The 26,300-nt window shown below is 32.8% G+C and overlaps 1 protein-coding gene and 2 pseudogenes across 2 annotated transcripts; all 3 read right to left on the reverse strand.

Annotated features, from left to right (window-relative positions):
* Positions 1-693: 693 nt before the first annotated feature.
* Positions 694-5,993, reverse strand: LOC115985662 (annotated as a pseudogene).
* Positions 4,488-22,339, reverse strand: LOC115984009 (TMV resistance protein N-like). Of its 2 annotated transcripts, XM_031106882.1 has the most exons (9): positions 21,604-22,339; positions 20,116-21,256; positions 19,633-19,905; positions 18,734-19,540; positions 17,556-18,621; positions 17,312-17,372; positions 15,781-15,946; positions 15,658-15,689; positions 15,484-15,552 (listed from the first exon to the last, which is right to left on the reverse strand). In XM_031106882.1, exons 1-5 carry the CDS (start codon positions 22,098-22,100, stop codon positions 17,692-17,694), a joined length of 3,648 nt encoding a protein of 1,215 aa, XP_030962742.1. In that variant the 5' UTR covers positions 22,101-22,339; the 3' UTR covers positions 15,484-15,552; positions 15,658-15,689; positions 15,781-15,946; positions 17,312-17,372; positions 17,556-17,691. The 2 variants fall into 2 exon arrangements, with proteins under 2 accessions (XP_030962741.1, XP_030962742.1); XM_031106881.1 differs by lacking the exons at positions 15,484-15,552; positions 15,658-15,689 and adding an exon at positions 4,488-4,572.
* Positions 5,418-16,441, reverse strand: LOC115985663 (annotated as a pseudogene).
* Positions 22,340-26,300: the final 3,961 nt, after the last annotated feature.

The following is a 26,300-nucleotide window of genomic DNA, read 5'->3' on the forward strand; positions in this document are numbered from 1 at the left end:
TTTAATAATTAAAAAAATATTTCTTCTTGGCATTTTAGTTCGAGATTTTGAGCAAATATAAGAGATCAGTTTAGGTGTGTTTTTTTGTGTTTGTGGCCAGCACATGGGCTTGCTCTTGGGCTCATAAACTTTGCAAGTATTTCCAGCTCACTTGGCAATTTCTATCTTTTGGGTCCATGAGTACTAGTTCTCTCAAGACATTCACATCTTAAATTGCAACACTTGACTAGGAATCTTCACAAGTTTCTAAAACAATGCCATGTTTATGTCTTTCCACAATTGGTAAAAAGTTAACATGTAAATACATAAATAATTAGTACTATAGAACTCAAGGGGAATTTGTCTTTGATCATCTAACCAAAATAATAACGTAAAGTATAAACTAACCTTTGGAAGTCTAGATGATGTTTGTCAATTTATTGATTGACTAGTTTGATTTTGACTAAAAAGTTTTCCTTCACATAAAGTAATATTGGGGAAAATTTTTTGCTAGTATAGGCCACCGATTAAGTGTCATTTATCTCATAAGTAGGCACAAATCATGAGCAGCCATGTTATTTCCCTTGACTTTTCTCTTTCTTCGTTGCTATAATACTATTCTATGAAATTCATATGTCGTCTAGAAGATGCAAGATGTCTCCTTCTATATGACTATATATAGTTCACAATCAGAAACTTTCTAGCAGAGGATTGCAGGTGTTCATTAATTAGACTGAAATTGTGCATTTGATTGTTTTGTATAGGTTGCTGCATCACTGTTGACAATCAAGCAGTCTAAGAAATTGCAATAATGTAGGATCATGATACAATAGCACTTTATGCAAATAAGATCAAAATGCTTTTTCGCATGAAATTGCATGCAAGTACAGAGAGATGGGCAGTAGTCTTTCTCAAGAGAGAATTATATTCTTAGTTTAAATCCTCAAAACATAGTAGAGTTTTTCAATACTTTAGAAAAAGAAAACAAAATAAGAAATAAGAACAAATGTGCATTGAATGTAGTTAAGATGGGTAGGACATGTATAATATGTAAGAAACATGGCTGGTGATGGTTATGATCTTTGTTTGAGGAATCATGACTGCCAACCCAATGACCTGCATCCAAACAGAACAAGAAGTAATAATTATAGATTTATCCATATTAGCTAGAATCCAATAATAATAAGATATTAAAAGTTAAAGATAATAAGTCTCACAACATTTTCAAACTACTACTTAAATTCAAATATTAACTCAATGATTGATCTTGATAAATTAAATTACCAATTGTCCCAAGAAGAATGTAAACATACCTCATTAGTCATCTGGAAAATTTATTAACCACTTCGTGACATCACTTCTCCCCATAGTAGACTTATTTCTACATATCATATTGATTGGAAAAATAGTAAGCTCTTCAAACTAGCCTTCAATATAACATGCATGTTTTCTCACATGAGAGAAAGTAAGGTAAAAAAATGACATGAGGTTCTGATTATGCAGATTGAAGCCTTCAAAATACCAGTCAAAATAAGGTTACAAAGGAATTATTTTACCATGTTGCACACCCAAATAATAATAATAATAATATATGATATATCAGTAATGATAATTAGATGTGTCACAAATCAGGAACTATATTGATAATGACAAAAGCTATTATCAAAAGAAAATAGTGATCTAATATTGTATGACCTAGGAATTTTCCATTTAGACAAGGACCACAAAAAGTCGAACGAAAGAAAATCACTTGTATCTAGACATAATTTAAAGTACTGTATAAGGATTTCTTCCTATACCAACATAAGCATTTTCTGGTCACATTATGTCCAGTATCAGGATTTCAACAAGTAGCAGTGCTAGTTGGCCTAAAGTATAACAAAACTTACTGTCGATGTTTTTAACTGACACCTTACTCCAGCAACATGGTAACTCCCATTCAACAATGTAATGCATACTTAAAATTGAATAAAAACTGCTCTACACTCACTATTTAAATTTGTTTAAGCTATTCTATGGTAAGAAAAATTGACTAATAAAATAATTGCTGAAAATTTGAACTTGTTACTTACCTAAAAGTTGTAGATGATGATTCTAAATCATCCCTCAGACTGAGTGAAGCCAATGGTTCTGATAGTGATTGCACAGGATCAGCTTCAGTACAACTATTTGAGCCTATTGGCCATCTCATTGGAATCACCAAAGACCTATAGAAAATAAAACTTTGAGTTAGGTTTCCGCAACACAGATTCTTCCCAAATTTGAGAAATCCAACATAAAAGTTTAAATTTTCTTCTTTCCCACACCCTTCAGGCCTAAAGCACATATTCTAGAACAATGCCATTGCTTAAGTAAAATATATTGAGGTCTTCTCTCTCCCTGTCTAGTTATATTTATGTGTCTACAATATATATACTTATATTAATAGATGAAGAATCTTGAACTGCCATCTAAAACTTTATTTGACAGATTTCTTTGGTTAAGGCCAACTTGATTATACCATATTGCCTCCAACCAGGAAATCAAACTAGAATAGGTGGTTCGCTGAATTTGTAGCTATACCCAACGACAAAGGTTCAAAGATTGTAGAGTAGGAAAAAAAAAAAGTTCACCAATTACCATTTTGACTTCAGAAATCACATCTTCCACAATCATGGGAAAAAATTATTAAAAGCTAATTGACAAGTATGAATACAGACAAATGCGTACATGTTGAGACTTTTTTGTTTGTAGGGATTCATCTTATCCACTGTGTAATTCTCAAATAAGATATCAAGACGGTTTGCTAGTCTTGGCATTTCAAATAATGGCAAAATGTCCCAGACCTTCAAAATATGAATGTAATATGAATTCTCCTCAAGTATGTCAACCGTCCAAACAAGATTTAGCAGCCCATTGACCTTGTACTGCTCTAATAATTGGGAAGAAGTTCCATGATGATAAAAGAGTTTTTTTCATTTCGAGAGGTTGACGCCAACCATTTGCAAGACTTTCCAATAAAGTAAGCACATCTTTACAAGTCTCAGCATTTTCAACTTTCGACATGGATTTCAAAAAATCAATAATTAAAGAGACTGATATTAATAAATAAAAAATTAGTGAGGGTCAATTCATTATTGTTTAAACCTAATGAATTGAGGAATATGGAATTCAAATTCCAAAAGCCTCAGCCTCCTATATTGAATATATCTATGCTTTGGTTCCTAGCATAAAATTGTAATTAAGAAGTAAATGGAAATTAATTAAAATTAACTCACTTGGATATGTAAAATCAATTTTAATATGTTGTTCCCCTGATAACATCTGTTCAAGGGGAAGAACAAAACTGAGACACAATGATTAAATCTTTTTCACTTCATTTTTTGTGCAGTTTTATTATATTATGAACAAACCATACTAACTTTATGGACAAGTAGAAACTGAGGTCAATAAATTCTTCATACTGTCAAAAAGAAACTACCATATATGAAATAAAAAAATTTTCAGCTCATACTTTTTGACAAAAGAAGCATAGGAACTGGAAACAATAGTTGATGTATCATTAAAAATAGTAAAAGGAAAAAAATAATTTAATCAGCATACCTTCCATCTAGCCTTTTTGAATAGAAAGGAATCCATGTTGAGTAAAATGTGTATTTGGTTATGTTGAACCAAGGCAATTGTAATAGCCTGAGCCAAGCTTTTGTCTTCATCAGCATTGTAGAAACACCCCCGCTTCTTGGCATCGATGACTAAATCCTTCCAAATAGTGCACCTTTTAATTAAAGTTGCTTCATCTCCCAATATCCAAAGGCAATGCCTGCAAAGTGAAAGCGTGCCTATTAATTGCAAAAGCCACCACAGCCTCAAAATATGTCAAGACTCAAGTATTCAATGTATTACCTTGCACAGGTTAGTGCCACATTTGCTCTTTGACGATTTTTAAGAACACCAACTACTCCATTAATATTGCATCTGACAGTAGAGACAATTATCATATCCTCCTCACCACCCTGGAACCCATCAACAGAGTGAACACTAATTGAGAAGTCATCATTAGAATCAGCACTGTAGTTTTTCACCTTCTCTCCAATTGCATAGACTTGTGCCTTGTATGGTGAGATGATACCAACTTTGACTTTCTTCTTTGTGAAAACAGATTCTTTAGCAGTGGCAAGAGAAACAAATAAAAGAGAGAGTCATTGTACTCATAAAATGATCTATCATCAAGCTGACCATAATTTAAAATTCCTAGTCTAACATTCAGCAAAATTGAGACTCGGATTAGTTCCAAAAACATACCTTTGAAAAGGCTTGCAACTATCTCAGACACCACAGCAACCTCAACCATATTTTTGAGACTGTGGCTGCTATTGAATTCCTCTTTTCCATGTGCTACATTAACGAAAGAGTAGGAGTCGAACATATTTCCCTGAAGGAAACGCTTCTCATGCCTTCTTTCTTTGACATTGGGACCATCCAAAATCTGATTTTCATAGAACACCCTATTTGGAAATAAGCTTATGGATGGATGCATCCTGTGCTGGACATTAAGAAGTTCTTTCTTTTGTCCTAGCAATACCAGCCTCTGGAGCAAACTTCTTCCAAATTCAGCTTTCTCAGAAACCTAATAATAGCAAATTTTAAGGATACATAAAATCTATTAATAATTCATAAAGGCAGAAAGACAGATAAAACTCTAAACCTTGCTTTTAACCATCGCAGGAAGTTGCTGCTCATCTCCAATGAGAATAGCATGGTGGAGGCCAGGAAGTTGTAAAGGAATGGTTGATTCACATTCCTTAAGCTGAGCAGCTTCATCTATAACCAGTACTTCCCATTTAACCAATTACTTCATGCAATTTAGCAAAACTTGATACAGTGCAGAAAAATAGACATGAATTCTCCAGGCAGAATTTTTTTATCTCATCCCCGCATCTAAAATCTGGAACAGCGAATTTTTGGGGAAGAGATCTAAGTATCCGAAGGCAATCTTTTCTCACAAAACTAGATTTCATTAAGTTACCAAGTCTGCTTTGTTCATTTTCACCAGAGAGTTGCTTTAATCCTTTATCAGCAACGGTATCAGTACACAACAATGTTTCAAGAGATCTGAGAAAATCAAGAGCCAAGTTCATGTTCTTTACCACTTCTAATGAAATAAAAGTAGGTAAGTGTGCATACAAATTTACAATACAGTAATTGAGACGCTTCAAAATGCAATCAAATCTTCTCTGAATAAACTCCTCAAAAGATAAAGGATCATCACATTTGTTTTGTATTTCCTCATTCTCTAATTTCTTTTCCTTCTCAGAAGGAAAAATCTCCAGTGTTTTCTTGTTTTTGTTTTCATTTAAGACTTGAACAATAAACTTTCTTTATATTTTTCTTGCCCTTCTTGTCTTCAAAGGATTGATCTTTCCCTGGATCCTGTTTCTCCCTTTATTTTTAGACATCCCTTCAATTTTGCCCTCCTTATTGTCTGTCATGCTTCTTTCATTCAATTACAACTCATATTGGCGTTTAGGGTCCTCCAGCAAACACATCATTGATAGTAAACTACCTTTCCAACCAGATGATGAAACAAGGCATTCATATAGTATTTTAACACAGTTATCAAGGAATACATCAAGGAGGTCAGGACGATCAAAAATCTTCATTTGCTCACTATTCCCAAACAAAACCACATCTCCAAGCCCATAAGTATCATATTCAAGTGACCCTGTCACATTCTTTAGAAGCCGCTGCGTCACTACTAAAAGAGCAGTATTGGTTGGGGCACATGTAAGTGTTCTGCATTTCATTCTAAGAAGAGAGCATAACATGAAACCTACTGCCTTGGTTTTCCCAGTCCCCGGAGGGCCCCATATTAGTTTGACAGTACTCTGATGGTGGCATTCCCTAGTTACCAAGCAGCTTAAAACTGCATCTTTTTGGGAGTCATTTAAATCAGAAGAGCAGATTCTGTACCTAACGTCTGCAAAGGCAGCACTGCAATTTTTTTTCCAAAAGGCAGGCAGTACAATTTCTGGCATTCTACATGATGTAAAGAAAGGTTCTCAAAATTAATTATTGCCAAGAATAATATCAAGCCAAAATACACTTTTTGTCCCTAACTCGAGCGATTTTAGTTTCTAAAGTTTAAAGTGAACCCTTTTTACCCTTAAAATGATCACTTTTAGTTCATGTAGAGTGATGACATGTCAGTTTTTAGTTTACCACGACATTTAAGGGACTAAAAAGCGATCACTTTAAATTTCTAGGGAAAAAATCGCTCATGTACTAAATATTAGAACCAACAAGAACATATTTAAGCCTAATATCAATATGCCAGACGAAATAAGCAATAATTCTTACCACTGAACTATATTGCAGCACATTCTGAATGATGTTTAAGTTCCCACCTTCCAGCTTAGAGTTCAACGCCATAAAGAGTCTCTCTTCTTGTTCTTGTCTTTTTTAAACAAGATAGGCTTTGAGGATAATATTGTCATACAACTTTCTTGCCTCACACTCAGAACAAAAGCAACAAGATAGGATCTGTTGGGCTTACTAAATCCGCAATGCATTTTGGTCTCACATCTGTTATGGCAATGAGGTCCCAAGCCACAGGTTCATATCTCCCACCACGATCCTTGAATTTCCTCACACTTTCAAGTGTAACATGGTAAAAGAGGTCTTTGGGTGTTTTCCATTTCACAAATTGTTTGACAAAAAATATTTCACGTGTAGGTGCTTGAGATAGAGTTGACATGCCTGACAACAAGTCAGCATGTGTTTCTTCAGCAAGTGGATCACAGAATGAGGCCATGTACTCTTTCATCGAGGAGAATGACTGTGGGATCTTTCTCATCTGTTAGAGGATCAATAATTATCATCAGAAAGCAGATAAGTACATGTAGCTTTTTTTTTTTTTTTAATGGCCAATAAGCACAGGTAGCTAGAATTGTGATAAACATGATATGAATATAATTGCAAAGCAAGGCTATATCTTTGCACGAAAAGAACTACATCCAACTCCAAGTTACCATCAATTTTGTATCAATTAGTTAAATCAAATCACAATAAATGAACTCAGTGCATAGGCTAACAACTACACATAATACCAAGTAGTTGTAGCACATTATCTTTGCCTATCATGATGAGGATTTTAGAGTAATTATTTAATACTCCAGAAGCAATATTTCTATCTCTAAGAGATAAAGAAGTCAATACGTAAAGGGATTTGATTGCCTCATATCCGAACACATCATGTGTAAAGTATAGACATTCTTAAAAAAAGTGGACACTTTGTGTGAAAGTGTGAACAAACTATACATTAAGGAGTGTAAAACAATAATTTTAAATATGTAAAAGTCTGGGAATCAGCTACCAAGTGAATATGGAAAGGATACTATTCCAACTAGTACAATTCAAAAATGCAATGATTCAGCAATACATGAAAAAGAAAGTAAGACTAAAAGGGAAAAGAAAATGGTATTTTGGAAATTTTTTTTTTTTTTAAAATAAAAATAAATAAGTAAAACCGTTCTGTATAATTATAATTGGTTCTGTTATCCACATCTACAATGAGGAGGAGAGTGAGGGCTACATGGTGGACAAACCTGGTATTTGTAAAGATCTTCATTGAGAACATCCTTGAGAGACCAAGAGAATACCAAATCTACTAAGCCTCTACCCGGAATTTCTTCCTTCTTCACCTCAGTCTTCTTCTGCATCATTATTTCAGATGCTTGTTATCTTCAGTATACTCAATATATCATTGGCCAAAATAACTATGACACATGTATATTACTCATTCTAGCTATCATCCACATGTTTTGACATTTTTTGTGTTTGGGTTCTGATCACTTTTACATTTATACTGTATATTAACATATTGATCAATAGATAGCTCAACAGGTCCTAGTAAATGAAAGGCCTAGAAGGATCACCATATCAATGGACTTACATGTATGCCTTTTGGTCTTCAATCTGGTCTATTCATTTACGTTTTATATGGTACGAGTCATTTTTCACAGACATTAAATAATTGGAGAAAAAGAGATACAAATACAATGCACACAGTCCTCGAACACAGCGCATAGCAGTTGCAAGGTTTGCACCTCTTGGTATGAACATGCGAGCAAAGTAAGTTGCATGGTGTAGTACTACAACGTACCTGGTTTGCACAAGCCACGAACGCTGTGGATATTGGTGAGCATATGTGTACGTGACACAAATTATTGAGCATGTATAGTGGTTTTTTTTTTTTTTTTTTTTTTTTTTTTTTTTTTTTTTTTTTTTTTGTGGAGCAAGAATAGTTAAATATGAGCAAATAACAACTCATAATGAGTGTGAGAATGAGTAGCCTTTTTCTTAATTTCTTTCTCAGAAAAACAGTGAATGAATAGCAGCCCTTGTCGACCGCTTTCTTCTTCTTTAGTGTAATTTTATTTCCCAAATGGATTAGTCATGGACTGAAGAATCAGAATCTTTATTATTTTCACTTCATAATTTTTGCTTCACTTTATGACTTTTGCTTTAACTACATTCTGCCTTTTTTTAAGCTTTAAATTTATTAGGAAAATAATGACAGCCAATGTGCTTCACCATTTGAGATAGTCTACAATAGTCTAGAGCTCTGTTTTATATACACAGGAACAGCCGAACAGAGCCTTGATGAAGAAGGAAGAAAAATTCTAACCCACCTAGGTTCAAGTCCCGTTACCGACGGGAGTCTGTTGGTGGGCATCTATAAGAGTTGGTTGCATCCAAAAATGATAGGCTTTAACTTGAGAGCCTGGCCTGAAGGCTAGCGTAATCTAGCTAACTCTTTTTTCTTTTTTTTCTTTTTTTTTTTAAGAATAAAAATAAAATGGGGGTAATTACACTCCTCTTCCAGGTTTGGAAAAAGAACACTCCACCCTAAATTTGAAGGAAAAAAGCACTCCCCTCTCTTAAGATTCGAAGAAATTAACACTCCAACCCCCTTTTGTTTATATTAGTAATGAAATGTTTAAAATTTTCATTAGAATCTCATTACGAAAATTTAACCATTGTTAGTAAAAAAAATATAATTGATAAATTTAGAATAAAAATGCAAAATTTATCCAGCATCAAAACACTTACGAGCAGGGGCAGCCAACAAAATTGGAGGCCTAAGGCGATATATTTAAATGGTGTCTTTTTATTATCACTTAAATAATTTTTTTAAGGAACCTACTTAAATAATATTTAACTAGTGTTTAATATCATAATTTTTATATAACAAAAATTTATTCTTTTTATTTTGCATTACTTTTTTTTTTTTTTGTTGGAAAAATGCTAAAGTTATAACAAATTTTACTATAATAAAACTTGCAAATGATGTAACAATGAATGTGATTAGTGACACTTCAAGAAAATAATAAACAAGCATTTGAATATATAAAATTAGAGATATTATAAATTTTACAACATGAGACTTACAAAGATGTATCAACAATTACAAAAAGTAATTCAAAAATGTATTTAATAAGTTGTTGATGTTCACAAATCATATTAATTGTCCCATCAATTTATAAGACCCATGTACTTAAATTTATAGTATTTCTAGCATTTTCCAATCTAAATTATTTTTTATGAATAATGACACATATATTTGTAAGACCCATATATTTAAAGTTATATTATCTCTAACATTACTCAATTCTATAAGATTTTATAAATGTAGAAAAAAGATGCAAAACTAATTTTTTTTCCTACATCTCAAAATTTTTTTTTTTTTAAAATATATCAAATTTTGCCCCAATTTTTGGGGCCTTAGGCGGTGGCCTAAGTGACCTAGGCCTAGGGCTGCCCTTGCTTACAACGGAAAATCTTGCCACAATCTGTTAAAAAAAAGAATAATAAGCAAAATTTACACTTAATATTTTAAAATACATTTTAAATAAAAATTTAAAATAATGAAATTTAATTATAAAATAAGATAATTTTAAAAATCCACCCAAGTTAGTACACAATATTTTTAATATTAATTTAACAAAGTTTGCTCAACTACATGTCAAGAGGGGGAAGTGTTTTTTTTCCTTCAAGTTTGGATTGGAGGGTCGTTTTCCCAAACCACAAGGGACGGGATAGAGAAAAGAGATCGACTTAAGTTAACAAACTAAAACTTATGGCATGTGAGAAACACGTGTCTTCATTTAAGCGTATTCACACTTTAGTTCAGAGTGTCTTAAGTGCAACGCCGTCGTTTTATTGTTAAGCCGGGGTCTTTGTTGTAAAACGCTATCATTTTATTCCTGGGGGCTGATCTTCAGTTCATGTTGCTTCAGAGCTGAGTTTTAACATCACTTTGTTTTGAATCTTCTTTATCAGATCAGCAAATATTTTCAGGCAATGTTTGCATCTCAAATCTCAATTGACACATTTTTATGTTTCTAAGTTCGACGAAGCTATTCAAAACTCCAAATTTTTTTTCCTAATAATATATATATATATATATATATATTCAATAGAGGCATGACAATATTTTCTATCCTCTCATTTTTCTTTTCAACCAAATAAAAAAGTATAACATCCCTCCACTTTCCACCCCTAATCAAATATCACAAGATAAAACTAAAATCTCTTCTATCCCTTCACTTTTCTATCATTCCCCTATTTTCTATCCTTCTACTTTTCCATCTCTCCAACCAAACGGACCCTTAACGACACTAACTCACAAAAGGAAAATATTAACACAAATGATCCTTGTCTCATTATGCTTATAATATAGCAGAATGAGGAAAAAGAAGGAATTGGAGAGAGAGACAAAGACAGAGACAGAGAGAGCTATCTGCACTACCACATCCACAAGAGCTCCTTTTGGATCAGTTGTCTCTTAAATCAAAAGTTTGGACTCAAGGGTAAGTGTAGTTATGTGAGGTAAGTGAAGTCTGATTAATGCATGGCTTAAAACCATGCCTTCTATAGGTTTAGGACATGCCTAATGTCCATCCTTGAATAAGGATTAAAGCTTTTGGTTGTTGTCTACTTCAAAAAATGGCAACCTTTGGGTTTTGTTCTTATTTGAATATTAGAAACATTTTGATTTGTAACTATTTTGACTAATATGTTGACCAAACCAGCTTTGTTGTGCTCTCTTAAGGGAAAGTGATCCCCTAAAAAGGGGATTTAGTCAGTTAGCACTAAGCGAGATCATATATTACTTTTCCATAGTGGACTGTGGAGGAAATTAGTTCGAGATTTTGAGCAAATATAAGAGATCAGTCTAGGTGTCTTTTTTTTGTGTTTGTGACCAGCACATGGGCTTGCTCATGGGCTCATAGACTTTGCAAGTATTTCCAGCTCACTTGGCAATCTCTATCTTTTGGGTCCATGAGTACTACTAGTTCTCTCAAGACATTCACATCTTAAATTGCAATGCTCAACTAGGAATCTTCACAAGTTTCCAAAACAGTGCCATGTTTATGTCTTTCCACAATTGATAAAAAAGTTAACATGTAAATACATAAATAATTAGTACTATCGAACTCAAGGGGAATTTGTATCTAACCAAAATAATAATGTAAAGTCTAAACTAACCTTTTGAAGTCTAGAGGATGTTTGTCAATTTACCGATTGACTAGTTTGATATTGACTAGAAAATTTTCTTTCACATAACGTAATACTGGGAAAAAAATTTGCTAGTGTACACTGCTGATTGTCATTTATCTCATGAGTAGGTACTAATTAATCATGAGCAGCCATGTTGTTTCCTTTGACTTTTCTTTCTTGGTTGCTATAATACTATTCTATGAAATTCATAAGTCGTCTAGAAGATGCAAGATGTCTCCTTAATCACAGCCTCTTGTGTATCTTAGCATATGAGAACATGTTGGATGGGGACACTCAAAAGCGAGTAAGGTTTGAGAGCTATATATAATTCACAATCAGAAACTTTCTAGTAGAGAATAGCAGGTGTTCATTTATTAGACTGAAATTGTGCATTTGACTGTTTTGTATAGGTTGCTGCATCACTGTTGATGATCAAGTAGTCTGAGAAATTGCAATAATGCAGGATCATGATGCAATGCTAGTTTTATTGTCTTGAAGATCAAGCACTTTGTGCAAATAAGACCAAAATACTTTTTTGCATGCAATTACGGAGAGATGGGCAGTAGTCTTTCTCAAGAGAGTATTGTATTCTTAGTTCAAATCCTCTAACCATAGTAGAGTTTTTCAATATTTTAGAAAAAGAAAAGAAAACAAGAACAAATGTGCGTTGAATGTAGTTAAGATGGGCAGGACATGTATAATATGTAAGAAACATGGCTGGTGATGGTTATGATCATTGTTTGAGGAATCATGACTACAAACCCAATGATCTACATCCAAACAGAACAAGAAGTGATAATTATAGATTTATCCATATTAGCTAGAATCCAATAATAATAAGATATTAAAAGTTCAAAATAATAAGTCTCACAGCATTTTCAAACTACTACTTAAATTCAAATATTTACTCAATGATTATGATAAATTACTATTTGTCCCAAGAAGAATGTAAACATACCCCATTAGTCATCAGGAAAATTTCTTAACCATTTCGTGATATCACTTCTCCCCATAGTAGACTTATTTCTACAAATCATATTGATTGGAAAAACAATAAGTTCTTCAAACTAGCCTTCAATTTAACATGCATGTTTTCTCACATGAGAGAAAGCAAGGAAAAAAAATGACATGAGGTTCTGATTGTGCAGATTGAAGCCTTCAAAATACCAGTCAAAAAAGGTTACAAAGGAATTATTTTACAATGTTGCACACCAAAATAATAATAATATATGATATATCACTAATGATAATTAGATGTGTCACAAATCAGGAACTACACTGATAATGACAAAAGCTATTATCAAGAGTAATTAGTGATCTAATACTGTATGACCTAGGAATTTTCCATTTACACAAGGACCACCAAAAGTCAAAGGAATAAAAATCACCTGTACCTGGTCACATTATGTGCAGTATCAGGATTGCAACAAGTAGCAGTGCTAGTTGGCCTAAGCATAACAAAACTTGCTGTTCATGTTTTTAATTGACACATTACTCCAATAGCATGGTAACTCCCATTCAACAATGTAATGCATGCTTAAAATTGAATAAAAACTACCCTACACTCTCTATTTAAATTTGTTTAAGCTATTCTAAAGTAAGACAAATTGACTAATAAAATAATTGCTGAAAATTTGAACTTGTTACTTACTTAAAAGTTGTAGATGATGATTCTGAATCATCCCTCATACTAAATGAAGCCAATGGTTCTGATAGTGATTGCACAGGATCAGCTTTAGTACAACTATTTGAGCCAATCGACTATCTCATTGGAACAACCAAAGACCTATGAGTTAGGTTTCCACAACACAAATTTTTCCCAAATTTGAGAAATCCAACATAAAAGTTTAAATTTTCTTCTTTCCCCCACCCTTCAGGCCTAAAGCACATATTCTGGAACAATGACCTTGCTTAAGTAGGAATTATTAAAATATATCAAGGTCTTCTCTCTCCCTGTCTAGTTATACTTATGTGTGTACGATAAATATATATATATATATATACTTATATTAATAGATGAAGAATCTTGAACTGCCTTATTAAACTCTGACAGATTTCTTTGGTTGAGGCCAACTTGATTATTCAACCAGGAAAGCTAACTAGAATAGGCGGTTAGCTGAATTTGTGTTTATCCTGAACGTCAAAGGTTCAAAGGCTGTAGAGTAGGGGAAAAAAAGTTCACCATTTTGACTTCAGAAATCACATCTTCCAACAATCGTGGAAAAAATTAAAAGCTAATTGACAAGCATGAATATAGACAAATGCATACCTGGTGAGACTTTTGTGTTTGCAGTGATTCATCTAATCCACTGTGTAATTCTCAAATAAGACATCAAGACGATTTACTAGTCTTGGCATTTTAGATAATGGCAAACTGCCCAAACCTTCAAAATCTGAATGTAATATGAATTCTCCTCAAGTATGCCAACCGTCCAAACAAGATTTAGCAACCCATTGACCTTGTACTGCTCTAATAATTGGGAAGAAGTTCCATGATGATAAAAGAGTTTTTTCATTTCGAGAGGTTGACGCCGACCATTTGCAAGATTTTCCAATAAAGTAAGCACTTCTTTACAAGTCTCAGCATTTTCAACTTTCAACATGGATTTCAAAAAGTCACTGTTGAAAGAGACCTATATTTATAAATAAAAAATAAAAAATTAGTGAGGGTCAATTGATTATTGTTTAAACCTAATGAATTGAGGAATATGGAATTCAAATTCCAAAAGCCTCAGCCTCCTATATTGAATATAATCTATGCTTTGGTTCCTAATCTAAAATTGTAATTAAGAAGTAAATGGAAATTAATTAAAATGAACTCACTTGGATATGTAAAATCAATTTTAATATGTTGTTACCCTGATAATATCTGTTCAAGGGGAAGAACAAAACTGAGACACAATGATTAAATCTTTTCCCCTTCATTTTTTGAGCAGTTTTATTATATTATGAATAAACCATACTAACTTTATGGACAAAATAGAAACTGAGGTCAATAAATTCTTCATATTGTCAAAAAGAAACTTCCATATATGAAATAAAAGAATTTTTCAGCTCATACTTTTTGATAAAAGAAGCATAGAAACTGGAAACAATAGTTGATGTATCATTAAAAATAGTAAAAGGAAAAAAATAATTTAATCAGCATACCTTCCATTTGGCCTTTTTGAACAGAAAGGAATCCATGTTGAGTAAAATGTGTATTTGGTTATGTTCAACCAAGGCAACTGTAATAGCCTGAGCAAAGCTTTTGTCTTCATCAGCATTGTAGAAACACCCCCTGCTTCTTGGCGTCGATGACTAAATCCTTTCGAATAGTGCACCTTTTATTTAAAGTTGCTTCATTTCCCAATATCCAAAGGCAATGCCTGCAGAGTGAAAGAGTGCCTATTAATTGCAAAAGCCACCAAAACCTCAAAATATGTCAAGACTCAAGAATGTATTACCTTGCACGGGTTAGTGCCACATTTGCTCTTTGATGATTTTTAAGAAAACCAACTACTCCATTCATATTACATCTGACAGTAGAGATAATTATCACATTCTCCTCTCCACCCTGGAACCCATCAACAGAGCGAACTCTAATTGAGAAGTCATCATTAGAATCAGCACTGTAGTTTTTCACCTTCTCTCCAATTGCCTAGACTTGTGCCTTGTATGGTGAGATGATACCAACTTTAACTTTCTTCTTTGTGCAAATGGATTCTTTAGCAGTGGCAAGAGAAAGAAATAAAAAAGAGCCATTGTACTCATAAAATGATCTATCATCAAGCTGACCATAATTTAAAATTCCTAGCATAACATTTCAGCAAAATTGAGATTAGGATTAGTTCCAAATTTAGACATACCTTTGAAAAGGCTTGCAACTATCTCAGACGCCACAGCAACCTCAACCATATTTTTGAGACTGTGGCTGTTATCGAGTTCCTCTTTTCCACGTGCTACATTAATGAAAGAGTAGGAGCCGAACATACTTCCCTGAAGGAAACTCCTTTCATGTCTTCTTTCTTTGACATTGGGGCCATCCAAAATCTGATTTTCATAGAACACCATATTTGGAAATAAGCTTATGGATGGATGCTTCATGTGCTGGATATTAAGAAGTTCTTTCTTTTGTCCTAGCAATACCAGGCTTACCAGCCTCTGGAACAAACTTCTTCCAAATTCAGCTTTTTCAAAAACCAAATAATAGAAAATTTTAAGGATACATAAAATCTATTAATAATTCATAAAGACAGAAAGACAGATAAAACTTTAAACCTTGCTTTTAACCACTGCAGGAAGTTGCTGCTCATCCCCAATGAGAATAGCGAGGCGGTGGCCAGGAAGTTGTAAAGGAATGGTGGATTCACATTCCTTAAGCTGAGCAGCTTCATCTGTAACCAGTACTTCCCATTGAGTCTTTACTTCATGCAATTTAGCAGAGCTTGATACAGTGCAGAAATATAGACATGAATTTTCTAGGCAGAATTTAAAAAAAAATAATAAATAAATAAAACTACAATGAGATTTTGATATTACAACTGAAATTTTTGACACAGAATTTAGCATAAAAGAGTGCCAAGGGAATTCTCTGTCATATGCATGGTTGGAACAAATAATATCTTAGTTTTCTGGTACCTATATGACATGGATTACCTACTACCAGTCAATATGATTTTTGTTGCTGTTTTTCCCCGAGAATTATGATCTTCCATAGGGTGGTTTCTTCTAAGATGTTAACAGTGATTCCCCAATGTTTCAAGTAAAAATTATGAAACACTTGTTATATTTGCTATCAGAATTTTGAGTATTTACTTGTTTCAAAGTTAAATTTCATTTCCTCTTTGATGAAGGATGACATTTGTTTGATTTCAATGTACAGAGAGTGAGGGTGCCTCTGTTGCTGCTGCATAAATGGGAAAATCTCTTCACCCTGCATAGTATTATTTAATTTGCTTTCCCATTATTTGATGGAATTGGTTATACATTTTTCTCAATTATGATAGTTCAGGATTATGTAAGGGAGTTGCAGCTATTTCAGAATATGTCCCTTGTGCATCAATATGATAATGGTGAATTATAAATTATGAATTATCTATAGGAGTTAGAACTATCTCAGGAGATGTCCCTTTTGCATCAATATTACAAACGGACCGTGGCCAAAGCAATGTGGCTAGTTCTTAAAGAATAAAAGAGTCGGATTTTAATGAACTTGAATAAAATCTAACTTTAATTCATTTGTCCAGTTAAGCATTGAAAGTAATTTTGTTTTCATATTTACATGGACCTTTGATAGTTTTGTTCACTAGTTGTAAAATTCAAGTAATTCAGGTTGAACCTGAAGAAAAAATGGCAGAGGACAGTGATACTACCTAATTGAAATACTATCTATTGCTTATGATATTTAAAAAATAGAATTACACATAAGGAAGATATCATTGCACACAATTTTGGCCAGTATTATATCAATCTCATAACTTGTTAGGATTATGCAGAAGATAATCTTGAAAGCTGTTTCAGAATTTGCATTTCTTGTGTCCCATTTCTTAGACTTTTTCATTACTTCGAAAAAATAGCAACAATAAGAAATAAGAAAAAATGTGCATTTCTTAGACATTAATATGCACAGCCATTTTAAATTAAGAAACCAATTAAGTCCGAACGAATAAATAAAACCAGGAAACAATTGCAAGATTTTTCCTCACCACGAGAAGGCCACATGGTAAGCTAAGCAGAAATTATGCATCTCAATTTGACAAATCAGATATAAAAAAATAAATCATACAAAAGAAAACAAGACTGAGCTCACATCCAAGGCAGAAGGAAATCCGGGGCCAACCAGTGACTTCAACTGCAACCATCCCAATCAACTGCATTAACCAAAAAAAAAGATCAATTAACAGAAATAAAATAATAATTTTTAAGTTCAGAAATTTATTCAGTTCCCAATTGTTTTTACAGAAACACAATAAATACTTATAAGTTGATATGATATCCATTGCCGTTGGGTAAAAGACGCAAATGAAACAGTTCTACCAAAAAGGGAAACATACCTTGTCATCAAATGCAAAAAGGAAACAGACAGAAACCACGATGAATAGAGACTGAAGTTTACAAAGTCTTGGGCCATTGAAGTGTAAAACAAGCAAAACCCAACCAAGGCCTAAGGGCCTCAGTTCAGTAACCCTTTCAAGAAAAATCTCTGGTGCAGCAAAAGCAAAATAGCTTAAAAAGCTTGGTGGTGGGTCCAACTAGCCAACTCATGCACGACATAGATGTGTCATCATGAACCAGAGGAGACTGATATTCTTCATTATCATCAGATCCATAAAATGGCAACTCACGCCAGTAATCAACATCATCATCATGGACCAGAGGAGACTGATATTCTTCTTTATCATCAGATACATAAAATGGCAACTCACGCCAGTAATCAACATCATCATCATGGACCAGAGGAGATTGATATTCTTCTTTATCATCAGATACATAAAATGGCAACTCACGCATGTAATCAACAACATCATCATCATCATATCCAGCAGTTAGAAGGGGCAAGTTAGGTATAGGAGATTCTTGAGGAGGACAGGTGCATTCTACGTGGACCCCCAACCTTTTTATAGAATCTGCACGGCTACAGATATATATAACCTCAACATGATTCTGGTCAGTTGGATTTGATTTATTCAGATGCTCCTGTAGAGACCGTTGAGATGGAGAAAATAAATGTAGATTACAATTATCTCCAGAGTGTACAATATGCTCATATTCACATCCTTGATAACCATTGATGGAAATGTAAACATAGCCATGAAAGACCTGTCGTCCAAGAACAATACCGACAGCCAATTTTGGAAATTTGCGACCAACCCAGAAAAATATGGAATTTTCAACACTTTGATGATTAAACCATTTTGGCATCTCAGTTTCCCCTAAAATAATAGTACGCTTGGAGAACTGATGATTTTCATATTCAACGCCCTCGGTTTCAGATGGGGAGTGATTGGAGAACCGCCGATCCATTGATATGTCCCCATCTTCAGATTCAGATGGGAAGTAATTGGTGCTTGTTGCACTACCGCATACTCTATTTGGTGAAATCCCAATAATTTCTATTACCTGCATGCAATTAGAAAATTCAAGATATTTTTCATTTAGCAAATCTCATAAAGTATTTGGAGAAAGTAACAAAAATTGTTTCTTTATATATATCTTAAAGAATGAGAGAGACCTGATTCAATAGCCCGCTTGCTGATTGCGTATCCAACAACATGCAATTCTCTGCATTTCCTGGAAATTCACGAAGAAGCTTGCAATTCCTAATAAGAAGTAAGTTTAATTTGGGAAATCTGCTAATGCTTTCAAGGATGGTAACAGTATTTGTTTCAAACAGATCTAATCTTTTCAATGCGGGGAAGCAATCAGGCATCATTAAAAGATCTAATTCAATTATGGCTTCAGAGCCCTCGAAAGAGCTTTCAGAAGAATTGCATGTCGGTCTCAATTTGGTAGTAGAAGTCCGCAAATCCCGAAGCTGTTGCAATTTACAAATGCTATCTGGAAGATCCCGAAGGTTTTTGCAATTATGAAGGATTAATGTATCAAGCTTAGTGAGATGCTCGATTGATGAAGGCACCTCTCTAATACCACTCCCACTTAAATATAAAGCCACTAAACATTCCATTTCTTGATGAAAATCGGGGAGCTTCTCAAGCCTTGAGCAGCCAGTAAGACAAACATATTTAAGAGATTTCAACCTGAGTTGGCTTGGAAGAAACTGAAGTTTTATGCAACCACTGAGATACAACGTTCTAAGCTTTTCAAGATATCCAAAGCATTCATCAACCTCAACTAAATTTACACAATCAGAAAGGTTCAAATCCTCTAAATTTGGGGCCCATAATTTAGGTAATTTAACTAAATTTTTACAATAAGAGAGGTTCAAATACTCTAAATTTGGGGCCCATAATTTAGGTAAAATCCTAATAAATTCACAATCTCGAAAATTGACGTCTTTCAAATTTTCTAAGTGGCACTCCTGTAGGGTGGAAAAAATCAAAAGTTGACTAAAACAAAATTTGAAATAAAAATTTAACAAAAATCCCAACTTAAAAATACACATAATCATACCTGCTTGATTAGCTTTGGCAATCTAATGCGACTATGTGGCATCTCAATAGCAACAAGTTGTTTAGGAAAATATTCTAATGGCCAATGAAAAGGATAATAGGGCCACTTAAGAAGTATTAAATTGTTGGGAAGAAATTCAAGTGGTTTACATATACGTACATTCTCAACTATTAGAAATTTGAGATTTTCCATCTTCCTGAAAGCTTCAGTGTGTAGTTGCACCTCTATCGGTTGAGGCGAATGCAACATTATGCCTCGAATTTTTTTGGATCCCTAATTGGAGAAACATCAAGTGAACTATAAAAAATAATAGAATTTTCCAAATGTATAATGATTTAAAAATTTTAAGCAAAAAAAAAAAATACTGATGAACTAATATTTTATAAAATGTTAAAAAAATTAAAGAACAAATAACAATACTTGTAGCTAGTGAAAAAGAAAAAAAATTAAAAAGCCAAAAAATTGAAGAAAAAGAACTTATACCTTATCTGTAGTTAGTACTTTAAGTGAATCCTTATAACAACATAACCTACTACGTTTTCTGAGAATGTCTGGTGCTTCTTGTCGAACAACTTCCTTGCCCATTTGTTGTATCAAGTCATGCATTGACAATCTACCAAATCCGTCAATAGTTATGAGACATTTATTAACAAGTCTCGGAATACCAAAGCCAGGACATAATCCACAAGCATCTAATATCTTTACAACATAATCTTTGTTCCATCCTTCGAAGAAACATGCAATATCGAGAAAAATATTTTTCTCAGTTTCATGCAATCCATCGTAACTTACTCTAAGTATTTTTTGAATATCTTCATTAGGGATTTTGTTATAAATATCTAATGCACTTTCCCATTCATCTTTAGCTTTTCCACACAAATCACGAGCTATTATTTCTAGAGCTAGTGGAAGGCCATTGGCAAAATCTATGAATTTAGTTGCAAGTTTAGAATAATCTTCATCATAAAGTTTGTTTCCCGAAAAGGCATGGCCTTTGAAGAGTTGAAGAGCTTCATGTTCGTTTAATTGCTCGACCTCGAATTCCTTGACCTTGTAAGTTGTACAAAGTTTTTCTTTAAGGGCAGCTAACAAGCATCTATCTCTTAATGTTAAAATGACTCTACTTCCGGGAGCAAACCAATTACATTTTCCAAGCAAATTCTCTATTCTTGTTGAATCATCGAGATCATCAAGAATTAAAAAAACCTTTTTACAACAAAGTCTCTTTTCTATTAAACTGATTCCTCTAAATTTGTTGCCCACTCTCCAATTTTCATCCACTAAGATGTCATTAAGAAGTTGCTCTTGTAGTGTGATTATGCCAGCATCTGTCCCCAAATTTTCTCTGACATTCATTAAAAAGCTGCTTCCATCAAAATGTTTAGAAATTTTATTATAAACAGCTTTTGCAATTGTAGTCTTTCCTACTCCAGGAAGGCCATGAATCCCTACCATGCAAAATTCATCTAACCCAATATCTAAAAGTGACTCTATGGCCTCTGCACGAGAATTTATTCCAACTGGGTATTCAGCAACATATAACGGCGTCCAATTTAATATAGCAATTGATATCTCTTCAACAATGTTTTGAATGAAGTGAGATTCAGATTTATATGTAGAGCAACTGACAATCACATAGCATAAGAAAACATATAATTAGTTAAACTAGAAGATAAACTACAAATTCAAGAAATCTAATTGTGAGTAATAACACACAGCTGACACGTTTTAAAATAAAGTAAATGGAATATAATTCATATCTTTGATAACTGTCATTGATATTAACATCATATTAGAAGTATAAAAATACACGAGAGAAACTCGTAATTGGACCTTAGAATACTAACTAACTTTGTACTAGATGATATGATCAAAATAGAAGACATTTGCATGCAGTGGTTATGACAAACCAGATTAGCAGTATAAAATTAGTAAACTCATGAATCATGATATCAACAATTAGATACATACCCTTTCTTGTAATGCCATCCAGATGCATTAGCTGCTTTTCTTAGAGCATCCCTCCACCTCTGCACCTTATCCTTGTTATTCTCGAACTTCATTTCATGATTAGCCAGTGCTATTCCAAAGTTTCCCTTTTGATTTCGTATTTCTGATGGATTAACATTGTAAAAAACTGGACGAATTTGAACCTCCTGGTCCTTTTCTCTACAGTCAACAATCTCAGCAAGTTCATCCAAGCACCATTTGGACTCTGCATAGTTTTCAGAGAAGACAATAACCAAAATCGATGAATTTTTGATGGCTTGGATAAGTTCTTCCGAAATTTCTTCTCCCCTCCTAAGTTTATCATCGATGAAGGTGTAAAAGCCTTTGTCGCACAAAGCCTTATATAGATGACTGGTAAAACCTTCGCGGGTATCTTCACCTCTAAAGCTCAAGAAGACATCATAGTTTCGAGTGGAAGAAAAAGAAGAAGAGGCTCCTTTATTGTTCACGAAAGCCATCACGGGATCTATAAACGGAAGATTAAGAAAGGAGTGAATCGAATTAGGGAAGAAATAGGAATCAGACCGCCACTCGCTTGCCTCTGTTCTGGATCGGAATAGCCTGAGAGGAATTTTTTTCTCTTGGTCTTTTCGCCTTCCCTTCTCTGAGTTCTCTCTGTTTTGCTTTCAAATGTTTTGTTGGCTCGGGGATCGTAGTGGGTCTCAGACCACTAGAGTGTATAAAATAAATATTTTAGGAGTATTTTTTATTTTTGCTGAGATCGGCTATGTTTGTTTTTTGCTTTCAATTTTTTTGTTGGCTCGTCTCTTAAAAAAGAAATGTTTTGTTGGCTCGGGGCTCGTTGTGGGTCTCAGAGCACTATAATATATAAAATAAGTATTTTAGGAGTATTTTTTATTTTTGCTGAGATGGGTATGTTTGTTTTTTGCTTTCAATGTTTTGTTGGCTCGTCTCTCAAAAAAAAAAATGTTTTGCTGGCTCGGGGCTCGTTGTGGGTCTCAGACCACTAGAGTATATAAAATAAATATTTTAGGAGTATTTTTTATTTTTGCTGAGATGGGTATGTTTGTTTTGTTGTGGTGTGGCCGGGTGGCTTAATTGTCGTGGTCTGAGACTGTGACTCAGAGTGTATATATATATATATATATATATATATATATTTTTTTTTTTTTTTTTTTTGCTGAGAATGGGGATGTGAGTCTGTGATAAACATCAAACATTGGATATATCATTAGAGGGTTTGTTTATTTGAACTCTTGGTTTGTATTTGAGACAACATTTTATAATGTTATTGTACTTGTTTGTTGTTTAGTATTGTCTTTTAATTAATTTTAGATATGTTTTCAAGTGTTTTATTGTTATTTTTACTTAATTTTAAACTTAACAGTAAATATCTCTTCAAAAAAAAACTTAACAGTAAATATTAATTAATTAATTGACATATCTTCGATGTATCATATCTTAGGTTTTTCAAAAAATATTGTATTCCCGCACTTGTACCTATACTGGTACCATACCATTCCGATACTTGAATCTGTATCGGTGCATTATATGTAGTGGGTTGAAATCATGTTACATTCTAAAATCAAAACACAATCTAAAATCATGTTACATTCTCTTTGCCATCTGACACAATTTAAAATAAAAACAAATTTAATTAGAACAACAAATCTAAAATCAAAAGAGAAATAACAAATCAATAATAGGGAAAAAGAAAATTTTAATTAGAACAACAAATATAAAATGTAGAAAGCAGATTTGCATGTTCTTAGAAGTGGGGAGGAGGAAGGGCGGTGATGGAACGGACCAAGCAGCGTGCATGAACGCCGATTTAAAAGGCCAACCCTCTCTAGCCTTTGTTCTCTACCGGTGATCTATGGGTGTATGAGAGAGAGAATTTGTTTGTGTGTGAGAGAGAGAGAAAGAAAGAGAAAGAGGGAGAGTTGGAGGTATGTTCTGGAGATCAAGAACTAGAAAAACAAAAAGTAAAACAAAAGTGAAGATAGAGATAGATGTGGGTGTACGTGTGTGGAGGAGAAAAAACAAGAGAAAAAGAAGAAGAAGAAACGTATGGATGAAAAAAAAAAAAAAAAAACTAAAGAAAGAAAGGAAAAATAATATAATGGATAAAAAATCAAAATTGAGAAATGCTACCACAATATTTTCACAATACTTTCACAATAAATCTTAAGTGACAAATTGTTATTAACTAATATTGGTGAGTAAAAAAATAATATCAGTGGTGAGTTCAAATTAGAATTAGTAACAACTTATCACATAAGATTTTGTTGTGAAAGTATTGCGAAAAAATATTGTAAATATTACCGTTGGAAGATTAAAAAATATAGTTCTTGAGAATTTGAAAAATATAGCCATTATGAATGAAAGAAGAAATATTAAAAAAAAAAAAAGAATAAAGAAATAGTGACGAAATAATATATTAATGGGATAAAGAAAAAGATAGAGAGTCTGTTGGAAATTTTTTTTGAAAAAGTAAGTATAAAAATGATATGAGTCACTGTTCATTCTCCAAATAGTACAAGATTTTAGAGTGACTGCTGGAGATGCTTTTAATTAATTTTTGATTATTATATATGCCTCCATGTCTATGAGTTTTTGTAAGGCCAAATTATCATTAACGATAGGTGTAGACATCGCATTTCATTCTAACCTATTCCCAAACCCTCGGTACCAATGACAAGAAATCAATTTGTTACAAAAGGAGCATATGTTGTACACCCCTAATCTACAACGTACGCACCTTCTGTAATATTTATGGTCTAACAGAAAATATCTCTTATATCAAAATTACCAAAACAACCATGTTTTTCACTGCCAATTCTTGTAGTCTTGCCTACAATACTAGTAACAATTCTTAAAGGGAATACTTTTACTTTCTATGTTTTCTTTCTGTGGTTCATAACATGGGACTTGAAAGTATATTTTATTTTTTTCCCTTTTGAAAAAGTAATTTCTTTCTTAAATAATTGAATTGTTACCAAAATTGGAAAATGGGAATTTGAATTTTGATTCTTTTCATAAGGAAATCAGCAAATAACACTAAACTATAAAGCTCTTGAAGTGGAAACTAAAAAGTAGATTATTAATGTGACATAAATCAATATAATTTATGCCAATGATTACATTCCTACATAATAAAAATCACTTGCAATGAGTGGTGACTTTGTTTTACATCAATAGTTATCAACCAAGTGAATCTTTAAATTCTAATTGAGGTTTTTTTTTTTTTTTTCTAAGTTCAAGCAGCTCTTATGATCTACTTACCAACAAATAGTCAAATTTATACTTTTTTTTTTTTTAATTTCATATTGAAATTAACAAGCTCATATCTAAACTAAATAATTAAAACCTCAATAAGTTGGTATAATGGTTTTGAAACTGTCACGAAATCCATGAGGTGTTGGGTTCAAAACCCCTAACCCCATCTTCTAAGGGGTTCTTCCAATTAATTAACCTAATTTATTCTAATTTAGATTGGTATAAGAATAAGATCCCCTCTTATTTAAATATTCAACTTTCTTTCAATTTTTATCAATCATACAAAATTAAATAAATATCAAATGTCTTGCATTTGACTAAAAATTTGAGGAAATTGAAGGATTTAATGGGAGAGAATCTTATCCCAACATAATTTTTTAAAAAGAGTTTCTAAACTTATTATCATTCATTCAAAATACAAATTTCATTGAAAAAACTTAATAATAATACAATATTTTGTTGTAACTTTTCAATGGATTTTTATAAAGGAATCAATTTTAGTGACTTTTTAAAACATATATATATATATATATATATATAATCAAAATCAATTGTATCATAATAACAAAATTTAAATTGTGAAGTAAAAACTAAGCATATTAATGGAGTAGTTCAATAAGCAACTTCTACTTTCTTTCCTAATCAAAAGGGAATAATAGATGATGAGCAATTCGCATACTCATTTAACTAGTATCCTTACAAGTAGTTTTTCATGAATTCTAAAAAATTTATAGCAAATTCTAAGATAATGCCTAAAGTTTTTCATGGAAAATGTTAAACTATAAAGCTCTTGAAGTGGCGACTAAAAAGTAAATTATTAATGTAACATAAATTGATATATTTTATGCCAATGATTACATTGTTACATAATAAATCAATTTTGATGAGTGATGGCTTTGTTTTAAATCAATAGTTATCAACCAAGCAAATCTTTAAAATTCTAATTGAGTATTTTTTAAAGTTCAAGCAGCTCTCATGATCTACCTACCAATAAATAGTCAAATTTATACTTCTCCATTTGTTGATTTCATATTGAAATTAACAAGCTCATATCTAAACTAAATAATTAAAACCTCAGTGAGTTAGTATAACAGTTTTGGCTTCTAAAAACATCATGAAATTCATGTAGAGTTGGGTTCAAAACCCCTAACCCCATCTTCTATGCGATTCCTCCAATTAATTAAGCTAATTTTTTCTAATTTTGATTGAGACAAGAATAAAATCCCCTCCTATTTAAATATTTGATTTTCAACGATCACAAAAAATTAAATAAATGTCAAGTGTCTTGCATTTTACTAAAAATTGGAGGAAATTGAAAGATTTAATGGGAGGGAATCTTATCCTACATATTTTTTTTTTAAAGAATTTCTAAAAACTAAGAATGTTAATGGAGTAGTTCAATAAGCTACTTCTACCTT

Source organism: Quercus lobata, chromosome 4 (genome assembly GCF_001633185.2).
Source record: "Quercus lobata isolate SW786 chromosome 4, ValleyOak3.0 Primary Assembly, whole genome shotgun sequence".
Taxonomy (NCBI): Eukaryota; Viridiplantae; Streptophyta; class Magnoliopsida; order Fagales; family Fagaceae; genus Quercus; species Quercus lobata.